This window comes from Sphaeramia orbicularis, unplaced genomic scaffold (assembly GCF_902148855.1).
Source record: "Sphaeramia orbicularis unplaced genomic scaffold, fSphaOr1.1, whole genome shotgun sequence".
NCBI lineage: Eukaryota > Metazoa > Chordata > Actinopteri > Kurtiformes > Apogonidae > Sphaeramia > Sphaeramia orbicularis.
Window position 1 is genome coordinate 2,099 of NW_021941686.1, and position 12,300 is coordinate 14,398.

At 40.5% G+C, this 12,300-nt stretch overlaps 1 protein-coding gene across 1 annotated transcript in view; it reads left to right on the plus strand.

The window, feature by feature from the left end:
• Positions 1-1,516: 1,516 nt before the first annotated feature.
• Positions 1,517-12,300, plus strand: part of mymx (myomixer) — a 50,825-nt gene continuing 40,041 nt past the window's right edge. Inside the window, exons 1-8 of the mRNA XM_030130689.1 lie at positions 1,517-1,666; positions 2,089-2,280; positions 3,768-3,851; positions 4,021-4,139; positions 4,214-4,328; positions 5,049-5,126; positions 5,212-5,328; positions 8,910-9,104. Coding sequence (XP_029986549.1) covers positions 2,089-2,280; positions 3,768-3,851; positions 4,021-4,139; positions 4,214-4,328; positions 5,049-5,126; positions 5,212-5,328; positions 8,910-9,104 — 900 coding nt within the window. The 5' untranslated portion in view covers positions 1,517-1,666. The remainder of the gene's footprint in view (positions 1,667-2,088; positions 2,281-3,767; positions 3,852-4,020; positions 4,140-4,213; positions 4,329-5,048; positions 5,127-5,211; positions 5,329-8,909; positions 9,105-12,300) is intronic.

A 12,300-nucleotide genomic window follows, 5' to 3' on the forward strand; every position in this document is an offset into this window, starting at 1 on the left:
GCATTAGTCAGAGCTCAGATCAGGTGGGAGGGACATGTTTGTGACCAACATGGACGTCGGAGACATGTCAGAGGAGTGATACATATTATACTACAGCTGCTTCTCCTAAACTCTGGACACAAAATAGGTCACTACACTAAATTCACAACAGTAATATGATACAAGAATGAACCTCTAAAGCAAATGCAACTGGAGAAGATTTTATACATGTTTACATCAACAAACCATGTGAAATGGAGAGAGGTGTCAGTTGTAAAGGATGAAACAAGATGAAAACGACAAAGACGAAACCAGATGAAAACACTAAAGATGAAACAAGATGAAAATGACAAAGACGAAACCAGATGAAAATGATGAAGATGAAACCAGAGGAAAACGATGAAAACGATGAAGATGAAAACGATGAAGATGAAACCAGATGAAATGATGAAGATGAAACCAGATGAAAACGGTGAAGACGGAACCAGATGAAAGTGATGAAGATGAAACCAGATGAAAACGATGAAGATGAAAACGATGAAGACAAAACAAGATAGAAACAATGAAGATGAAACCAGATGAAGATGATGAAGATGAAACCAGATGAAAACGATGAAGATGAAAACGATGAAGACAAATGATAAAAACAATGAAGATGACACCAGATGAAGATGATGAAGATGAAACCAGATGAAAGTGATGAAGACAAAACAAGATGAAAACGATGAAGATGAAGCCAGACGAACCATACCTAGTCTTTCATTGTATGATTTAGTTTTTACTTTTTTAAAAGTTTTATTTGATTTAATTTTGTGAAACAAGTTCTGAGTTGGGGCGACACGGTGGTGCAGTGGTTAGCACTCGTGCCTCACAGCAAGAAGGTCCTGGGTTTTCCAACACCAGTCGACAGGGTGGGACCTTTCTGTGTGGAGTTCGCATGTTCTCCCTGTGTCTGCGTGGGTTCTCTCCGGGTTCTCCGGCTTTCTCCCCACCATCCAAAAATGCACTGATAGGTTAATTGGTTAATCTAAATTGTCCATAGGTGTGAATGTGAGAGTGATTGTTTGTCTCTATATGTCAGCCCTGCGATGAACTGGCGACTTGTCCAGGGTGTACCCCGCCTTCGCCCCTATGTAGCTGGGATGGGCTCCAAGCGACCCCTGTGACCCTCGTGAGGATAAAGCGGGTTCAGAAAATGAATGAATGAAAGTTCTGAGTTTTTATTCAGTGTGATGAGAACGTTGTGAGAGACAGGTGGGTTTAAAGGTAGAACATTCAACGATTATAATGAAAACATGTTTATTCAAGTAAAATAAGTGAATATTATAAACAAAAATAAACCCCAAGACAAACACACTAAACCGGACTGCTCTGAAAGGATCTGATTCAGGGTCTGGAACCATGATGATGTGGTTTTCATTCTGATGGTTGAATACAACTAACTCGGCTGGATTATATACGATGTAATGTGATACGATGTAATGTTTGCTTTGTTCTTCTGGATGGTCTCACCAATCTCCGTTCTGTTGCTGTTCTGCAGGCGGAGGCTTGGATCAAAGGGAAGCTCCAGGACCTCAAGGATGGCTGTAATGTCCAGCGCTGCCCCCTGCAGGACTGGGAGGAGGCCTCGCAGACCCTCCACAGAGACCTCAAAGACTTCGAGAACACCCTCATCCAACTGAACCAGGTACGTCACACAGGAAAAGGAAGTACTACTAGGTATATCACATAGGAACAGGAAGTACCAGGTAGGTCACACAGGAACAGGAAGTACCAGGTACGTCACACAGGAACAGGAAGTAGCCTATTGGTAGATTAGCAACATCACTGAAACATAATGTGAACAGTTTGAGATGTGATGTAGACGAGGATGAAGACGAAAATCACTGTTGAAATTAAAAAGTTGTGTCACATGTAATACCTCAAGGTTTGACTTGCGTAGGCTATATGTTAGATGTAGGTTTTGTTTTCTGTAGATTTTATTTTCCGTAGGTTTTCTTTTCTGTAAGTTTCATTTGACATAGGTTTTATTTTCTGTAGGTTTTGTTTTCCGTAGGTTTTGACGTTGTCTGATGAATGTTTTTCCTTTTTTTCCTCCTGTTGGTGCAGATGGGTGAACAGTTGATTTGTAAAACCAACCCTTCATCTGATCTGGTGAAGAAACGGCTCAGCCAACTGCGAGACCAGTGGCAGACCCTGAAACAGATGGCAGCCAATCAGACGAAGGCTTTGGGCGGAGCCAAGAATCTGCAGGAGTTCAACAGGAAGGTGGACAAACTGGAGACGTGGATCAAACAGAAGGTACATCTGAAGAACGAACAAGGCTCTTCTGTAGGTCTAAAATCCAACCACATGTAGCCCCTGAGCTGAACGGAATTTAAAGAAAAAGAGAAAACTCAACATTTTATATCATAGATCCCATAATTTTCTTTCATCACATTGTCTGAAAGTAGGACAGATTTGTACTTCCTCCTGGGGGAATCTGTTTACAGGCTGTAGAAGAGGTTTGTGTCCAATTCCAGGTGTTGTCAGACAGGCAGGGGTTAATTATGATGTTGCCTCCTTAGATGTGAGATGGATTCACCGGTGCTGGTGATTTAGACTACATTCACACAGCAGGTCTGAATGCACTATTTGGATTTTTAAGTGAAATCCAAATTTTTGTGTGTTGGTTCATATTCTACATTAATTGCAACTTCTATCAGTTTTGAGTCTGAACTGAATGTGACCCTGAAGTGACCCACATGCACTAAAGAGGTCCTGATGTAATATGTGACCACGCAGACACACACTGTATTTACAGAAGGAAATATGGAGGCAGCTGGTCTTGGCGCAGAATTGTGATGTTTGTCGCATTTCAGTGGCGTAAAGGTCGGATTACTGCGACCTGGTCATTCAGACTGAAGTCACATTGGAAAAAGATACGGATCAGATTTAGGACCACATATGAAAGTGGTCTGGGTCAGATTTAGGACCACATGAAAGTGGTCTGGGTCGATTTAGGACCACATATGAAAGTGGTCTGGGTCAGAGTTAGGACTACATATGAAAGTGGTCTAGGTCAGATTTAGGACCACATATGAAAGTGGTCTGGGTCAGATTTAGGACCACATATGAAAGTGGTCTGGGTCAGAGTTAGGACTACATATGAAAGTGGTCGGGTCAGATTTAGGACCACATATGAAAGTGGTCTGGGTTGGATTAGTGGTGTTCAAACTGTCTTTAACAGATCGGATACAGGTCACATATGGGCAAAAAAATGGCATTTGGGCCACAGTTAGCTGTAATCTGAACACAGCCTTAAACTCCTGCAGCTTTAAGAACATGGTTTTAGAGCGTGCAGGTCCTTTACATTCTTTAATAGAATAAATACACTATTTAACATCAGTTTTTATTATGATATAAGCACAAAAATGTGGAAAAGGATCCAAGAAACCCAAAAACTAAAAGTCCACTGGGACCAACTGGATCCATTTGACCTGGGTCAGTCATGATGGTCAGTTTGGATTCCCTCCACACTGATGAATATGGTTTAGATGTGAAGTGATGACTGATAACAGACCAGCACATCATCATCATCATCACACCCAGTTTTCGTACTGTCCTCCACCAACTGGTACCGGTTCCGGTTCAAAGTCTTGAGTCCGATGCTCGGGGCTGTTTCTGTTTAACATCTCCTTTGGTAGCAGGGATAATACGCTGTAATCCCACTGCCTGTGGTAGAAATAATGGTCGGGTTCCGAACAAATGGCAGCGTTAAACAGCGTCTGTGATTCTTGTGCCAGCAGGAAGAGGAGCCGTCACTGGTCGACGTCCTCGGGGAGAACGTTGACAAGATGCAGCTGACCAGGAGGATTTTAGATCTGAAACAGGTGAGTGTTGGAAGGGAACATTAACAACCTTCGCCGTGCTAAATCGCTTCTCCATATGGTTTATATTGCAATTTTCTGGAGATTTTCCAATAATTATTTACAGTAGAGCCGCGGTAGGGTAAAGACGGCTGAGGTCATACTTGGACGGTGTTTCTCCGTTTCCCTGCAGGATGAGCAGCTCTACAGAACCCTCCACGAAGACATCAACCACTTGGCCCTGAAGCTGGAGAAACAAGGGAAGACAGATGGCAAAAACATCATCAGCAGGAGGAAACACATCAATAAAATGTAGGCGGTGTCCGCGAAGCCGGTCCCGACCCGGACCCGGTCTGGAACTGACTCTGTTTGTGGTCTGTGCTCAGGTGGATCCGGGTGCAGTCGCATCTGAAGAACTGCCACCAGAACCTTCAGCTGGCTCTGGAGGTATCCACGTTCTACCAGCAGGCGGAGAACACGCTGTCAGCCATGAGCGACCTGGTAAAACCCAAAACAGACGACAACACGCACACGACATAAATACGACAAAGTACACACAACATGGAGGCAGTGACGGAATGAGTGATTATTTTAGTATTTTATTCCAATTTTGTTCATTTCTGGTTCGTTCTGATTTATTTTGTTCATTTTATTACTTATTTTATTTTTTTATTTTTCATTCTTGTTTATTTTCTTATTTTTTCATTTTATTGTTTATTTTCTTCAGATTTTTTAAATTTTCTTCATTATTTTGTTCATATCTTGTTGCTTATTTTATTCATTTTTTTGTTCAATTTTATTCTTCATCTTGTAACTTTTTTCATTTTATTGAATATTTTGATCATTTTATTCATGATTCTTGTTCATATTGTACTTTTTTTTTCCAGTGACATACAGTAAATGATTTTATATTAAAAGGTTTTAGTGATTATAGGAATTAACCTTAAACTTAGACTTTATTTGTCTTTCAATTTTACATTGTATGGTGTAAAAAAATACAATTTCGATTAAACTAAACCAAATGAAGCCTGATAATGAAACTTCCCTCTTACAAGTTTTTCTTGTAAATATGCTTATTTTGAGGGTTTTTCTTTTTGTTATGATGCCTCCCCGCCTAACGCTGGAAATGTGTTTTAGTCCAACCTAAACTGTCCTTATCTCTGTTTTAAAAATGTCCTCATTGCTTTGTCCGTCTTCAACGTCTTATTTCTGTTCATTCAGAGGAAAAGCAGATCCTTGTCCAAAGACCTCGACGGTGTCGGAGACCGGGAAATACGTGACCTCGCCGCTCAGATCATGGTAGGAAACGTCTCCTCACTACAGCAGAGGTGGAGTCTGGATGTGGAGACGCTCACAGAGTCTAACGTCCATCCTTGTCCTGCAGATGCTGGACGTCAGCGTGTCCCAGCTGTCCAACCTGCATCTGGTCCTGGCGTCTGGCGTCTCCCGGAAACACAGCGAGGTGAAGGACGGGTGGACGCAGCTCCAAAAGGTTTTTCAGGTGAGACTCCATGGAGACAGGGGAGACCGGTCCTCAGAGACCAGATGAGGACAATGTGGGACATGTTTCCAACACTGAGACGCAGACTCAAACCAGGTCTGATATCTGAAAACACACATCAGTGATGAACAACACAAAGACTCTGATCTAAGGTTAAATTAAGTAAAACCAACCAAAAGAAATCTACAAAATGAACTAATTAATTAAAAAATTAACAAATATTAGGTGAAATAAAAACCCAGTCCAAGGGGAAGGAGTAATTTAAAATATCCAATTAATAAAATAGGCAAAAATGAACAAAAACATTCAATTAAATGAACCAATTTAAAAGACATTTAAAATAATGGAATGAAAATGACAAAGAAAATGAATATAGTTGTGAATGTAATAGTTGTGAAAACAAATAATAATTTAAAAAACTGAACAAAGACAAAATCAGGTCAAATAAAACCTTTTCCTGGCGGGAATATTTGAAGATTTTTTTTAATGAATTGGTTGAAAAGAAAAAAACCTGAAAAAGTTGTTTCCAAAATAAACAAAAAATTAATAATGTGAACAAAAAAGAAACTCAATTTTCTTTTAAAACGGAAATAAAATTGAACAAAATGAACAAATAATTTATAATAAATAAGGAACAGAATAGTCTAAGAAATGGCCAAACATACTCGGTAAATTGAACAGAAAAGAAACAAAATCCTCAATAAAATGAACCAAATTATCACTTCATCTGAATGTTAAGAGTGTCATATACTTTCACTATATTTTGTTCATACTTTAAGACTTTGTGCCACATATTGAACTTCATCACATGGATAAACTGGAGACGCTGATGAAGACACTGAAAGTCCACATAAACCGGGTCAGAACCGGTACCAGTACATGGTACGTTCTGTTTTTACTGGTGAAACCCGGCGGTTGTTTTTGGTTCTGATTGGCTGTGTTTAACGTGTGGGCGTTGCCTCCTCCGTCTCCTGTTTCTGTTTTTTCTTCTCTGGACTTTGACCACGTTGGACTGGTTCTGGTCCAATCCGTCATATTTCCAAGAACATTCAGTTGGTAAAGCAGGTTACTGTGACATTAATGGATCCTGACACTTATAGGAATAGGTTTATGTAAATGTGTTTTAAAGAAATGACTCATTAATTACAGTCATTAGAGCGTGTCGAGTTCTGCAGAAACACTCAGATATTATATAATATCTGCAGATGCATGAACAAGAACCTTTTATTAATTCCTGAAAGTTTTGGAGAAAGTCTGCTGTTTGGTTTTCAGGACCATTTGATCCAGTATTGGCTGTTTTATACTTCCAGTATCCCGCAAAATGCTTTTCATTCAGTTTTTGTTTGTATTTATTAATTAACTTCAGCTGAAAACAAAAATACCGAATACTTAATAACTGTAATATTTTAACCTTTTAAATGCTGTTTGTAATGTAAACAAACCATATTTTTTATACAAAAAACATTTTATTTTTCAATATTCTACATAAAAATTGGATTAGTTATTTTTTATATTTTTTCATCTTGTCATATGCCAATGATTAACACCAATACAACACATTATTATTTTTGTGCTAGGTCAAATGTTAAATGCTAAAATGTTTCGTTTGTGTGCATTTTGTACTCCCTTGGTGAGTGTGAAATGTGATGATTTTAGTTGATGGGTCAGAATTTAAAAGATCAGGCAAAAATTAACAACTTTTGAATTCTGATCTAAAATACATTGTGAAAAATAATTCAATTGATTTTAGATTTTTTATCATGAAGACCCAAGTGTGCATAATATGTGCACTGGTGTAATGCTGCTAGTACGAACCCAAAACCCAAATGCAGAACTAGGAGGCGGATGTAAAAGTTTACAGAGTTTATTAAATTCAGGTATCACAAAAATACAGGCTGTGATAATGAACAGGATCTTGAGGACAGCAGCCAAGGAAGTCCTCGAGGGATTCGTCCTCCGGGCTAGGGACACGAACCCACAGTTAGTATCCGGGTTTTGAGTCGGAACGCCAACTAGGGAGAAGCAGAGGGAGGTCAGGGACGGAAACAGGTCAAACACGGGAGAGCAAACAGACAGGCAACAGGACATAGGGGTAAAACTAGCTCACGTACCAAAAACCAGGCGAAGAGGTCAAAATCCAGGAAGGCAGATGGAGGCAGACAAAACCGACAGGGAGCAGGCAAAACAGGCAAAAACAGGATGACAAAACGGGTCAAAACACAGGTAGGCAAACGAACAGACAGGATCAAAACTGGTAAGTAGACTACAAGAATACGAACTGGCGTCTGACCAGGGGAAAGGACAGGGTATAAATACACAAAAGGGAGGGAAGACAATGAGACACAGGTGGAACACATCAGGGCGGAGTCAGGTAATCAGGGAAAAGGTGAACACGAACCAGGAAGGGAAGTAAAGACAACGACAAGACACATGAGGAAAACTTAACAAAATAAAACAGGAAGTGACAGACAAACATAAAAGACAGACAAAACCAGACTAACGTCCAGTAGCAGGCTTCACAACTGGAAGGTTAAAGATGTGTTGAGAATCCATGTATCATTCATTCTTTTCATATTCAGTTGAGAATCCACTATCAGAAAATGAAAAAATGACTCATTATTTCATTATTCATGTACAAATCAAAAATTTAAAAAAATTGTTGCTTTTCATTCTTTCGATCGTACGCATGAATTAAAAATTGGAAATAATCAAATGGACCAAATGTGGGGTTTCATGTTGACAATTTTGATATCAGATTTGGTTTGACCTAGAAGTTCCTGACTTGTTGGTGTGTTTTCTGGACAGTCGAGGGTTTGCTAGTATTCCGTCAAATGCATTCTGTGATAATGGAGAATGTGGTGTTATTCAGAGGAAACAAACGCGTTACTGTGAAGGAGGACAACATGCAACTGAAAAAATGGACAGGATCTTCCAGGTGTTGTTGTTTTGTCTAATACAGTGCGTCCATGGGAGACAATCTATGGAGAAGACACTTTGAGGAACACACCATCAAGTCAGGAACTTCTGGGTCAGACCAAATCAGATATCAAAAATGTCAACATGAAACCAACATTTGGTCCACTTGATTATTTCCAATTTTTAATTTGTGCGTACAATTGAAAGAATGAAAAACAACTAATTTTTTTATTTTTGATTTGTACACGAATAATGAAATAAGGAGTAATTTTTTCATTTTCTGATTGTGGATTTTCAACTGAATATGAAAAGAACCAGTGATACACAGCTCGTTGAGCTCCTGTTTGTAGGTAGATGTTATCACAGCAAAAGCACCGCCTTAAAAACAGAACTCAGCCTTAAAATGGACACTTTTCATGGCTCTGGTTGGTTGTGTTGACATGTGCTTCATCCAGTAGCTCTGATGTTTGTTCATATTCACGTTGAGGATCTAAAGTCCAACATCTGCGTCTGTCCAAACATTTCTCAGACGGAACAGCTCTATCTTTAGACGCAGATTACATCATGTGTTCCGTCCAATCAGTATTTAAAGCCAAAAACACAAACAGCCGTGGACTTCACTGCCATACTTGGACTCCGTGGTCTTGGCCCGGTTTAACCCCCAGCTCTGCTCGTCCTGCAGGAGCGACCGGACCGGACCTGCCCCCACCACCCTTGCCGCCACCGCCACTCCGTTCACCAGGGAAGATGGCGACCCCGTGACCCCGGCCCGGGAGTCCCAGGGCCACGTGGGAACGGAGGCTCAAAGGACCATGGGAAAGGAGGTGAAGGAGGAGCAGAACCGGCTGAAGGGCTGCGTGGTGAGTCACTCTGCTGTTTCATTCTGGTTCTGATGTAACTGCGGTGGGAGCTCCGCCTCCTCCGGCGCCATGGAAACTGATGCACTTTCCCCTCAGCCTCGGAAAATGTCCGGCATACGGTTTCAGGAGGTTTTTCCTAAGTAGTCGTGTTTTGGTCAGATGTTCTGAACAGCGGTTTTAGTTTTGACATCAAAGAGATAATGGTTCTGTGTTACTGCAGTCGTGATCTCTTTCCATTTTTGACTTTTTTTGTCATATGGGACTGAATTGGCGAACGAAGAAACCAGAGTCATTTGCTTCGGTGCTCGTTCCTTGGATGTTTTATGTGGTGTAGGGGGGGATGTGGACATGCAGAGTTTGAGGCATTCTTCGTTTTGAAGTGGATGGCATTTAAGGTGGTGAAATAAGTTCGTGGTACTGCTACCTTTGGTGGCCATGGTTTTGAGGCATATTTTGCAGATAACCGTATTTTGTTCAGCGTCTTCCCTGCGGAACCTGAACCACTGCCAGATGATAGAGCCAGTGCTGTGTTTTTTCGGAACAAAGTCGTCCGTCTCCATCTTCAATTAATGTCTCTTAATTGTAATCTCGCCTGGGTCTTGACTTTTTTTCTCGCTCTCTTCATGCTCTCCTCCCGCTTCTCCTGGTACAAAAACACGCATGCGTGCAGGACAGTTTCCTGGGTGGGCGGGGGAGTTTGCTGCTTGCCATGAGAGGAGCACCAGGAGAGAGTGAAAGAAGCGAAACTCAAAAGAGAATTACATACCGACACGTCTTTAAACATTTATGTGACAATCTGTACTTGATGGTAGTGATACAGTAATTTCATACATCTCACGCGGAGCAAGCCGAGATATATCGAGTATATTCGATATATCACCCATCCCTAGTTCTGCCTTGAACCTGGTACAGGGCATTTTTACTTTGACTCAGTATTTAAGATCCAGTCTGAGGAAGGGGTCCAGTGTTTTCTGATTTATACGTCTACTGATTCTAATTTACTAGAATAAATGCATAGACGTGTGGTTCTGTGAAGCCTGCTGTCGTTACATTCTGACTCTTCATGACGTCTGAGTTTCCCTCTAGTGTCAGTTTAACTCATCAATATTTTAAAGTTGATTTTAATGTTGATTTCTTTATTTTGATGAAATGTTCACTGGATTTAATCAAATTAAAGAAAATGACCAAAAATCAGGGTTCCTGCGGGGTTTTAAAAAGTCTTAAAAGTGTTGAATTTATAAACCTGCATTTATTACCTTGAAAAAGTCTTTAAAGGTCTTAAATTTGATCTGGTCGGTCTTCAGTTCTGTTTCCATAAACCTGTTGGCTTCGTTGTGTTTAAATGTGTCTGTTACTTGTCCAAACTGCAAACAAAGGAACATTAATCGACTCAGTTCCACCTGTTTCAACCTCACAATTTAGATTGAAATTAGAAACGATTATCGCTAACCAATGAGAAATGAATCTGAACGGTGGGAATCAAGGCGTTGGAGTAAATAAACACATTTTCTTAAATTCTAGGAGTCATGAATTTTTGCCAGTACAACTGTGAAATAGGCTGTTAAATGGGCAGTAAATTCTGTTCTAAGCCGTCTTAAAAAGCCTTAACTTTAACTCGTAGAAACCTGTAGGAACCCTGAAAAATAAGCTTTAAATCCATGGGCGTTGACTCTCAGCTGATGTGTTTATGTCTGTTCTATCGTTTTCCTCTCAGTGTGTTTTTGTCTTTTTGGGTTTTTTTGGTTTTATGTTGTTTTCATCGTGTTTGACATCATCTGTTTTTCTGTGTTTTATGACTATTTTAAAACCACAAACAGCTGTCTCGTTTCTTCTACTTTCACTTTCAGTCTTTACACTGGACATTTATCCTGATAATGATCGACTGAAATGAACATTTTCATCATGAATATCATACAGTATTCCTGTTTTTGTTTTTGAGTATTTTACAGTGTTGCATTAGAACTTTCCCTGAAGAGCAGGATGTTTCTCCAATTTCTCCACTTCATCCAGACCTTCAGGACATGAAGCTCATGTAGTTCATGACTGTATTTTCCAGCCGTTCTTTACTATCTTGCTTCTTTAATGTTATGTATTTTTCCTCATTGGAGTCACAGGAACAGCTTTTATAGGTGTTATTTATCCTGGCACTGGAATCCCTTCAATTTCCATGAAAAATATCAAGTCGTGAGTGTTTCGACGACGGGCCAGAGCAAACAGGCCTTTCCCCGCCGACCCCAAACCATAGTAGTTTTTTATGTCCTTTGACTAAACAGTAGAATAATCTGTTGGCTTTAACAAACATAGAGTCGGTGGATGGATATTAATAGACATGGTTCAGTCTGAGGTGAAGCTTTGATCTGCTAAGCGTGGACTCCTCAGACCCCAACCGGACCCATAAATCCACAGGGAAATACCGTCGGCGTCGTCTGAAGGAGCCGAAGTGTGTGGTTGGTTAAAGAGCGGTAATCATGTTTATACTTAGTCTTTGCACATGACGTCCCTTCACCGTCCTCTCTCCTCCTGTTGACCCTCACATCTAGAAGACCTCACTCTTTCCATTCTCTGGATTCGGTTTGTTCACTTTAATGTCGTCTGTTTCTGAAGCTGAAGGTCACAAAACCTCCCTCAGCTGTTTTCTCCTCTGGGTTGATGATGGCGACAGGACAGAAAAGTTGAGGGTGGGGTCAATCAGAGACGGCGGGAGTTGATGAAAACAAACATACAGGTCCTACGTGCAGTTATCATTTTTGGAATATGTATTCAATTTTTACAGACACAAATTTATGAATATAATGTGAACTGTCATTCAGAGCCAGTTTTGTAATATAGACAGCTGACTAAATGTTAATAAGACATTCAGTGTTCTCATTGGTCCACGTCTGTCCATGGCTCATGGCTCTGCTGTTTGCTCTGACTACCCATGAGGCTCAGCTACTCCAGGGCTATGGTGGCTTGTCAAGAACAAAAAGGTGCGATGTCAACGTTTTACGTGTCATTCTGCATTGGTGAAGGCGTGCTGTTTGACGGCTTCTTGTAATCAAACATACCCTGTGTGCCCTAAACCACAACATGCTAGCAGTAAGAAGACGACACATGGGTATGAGGCACAACATTATGAGTTAAAAACAAGTACAACATTAAATAAATAAATATGTAGCTACGGTGGCTCTTCAAGCACTAAAAGATGCATGGTTCC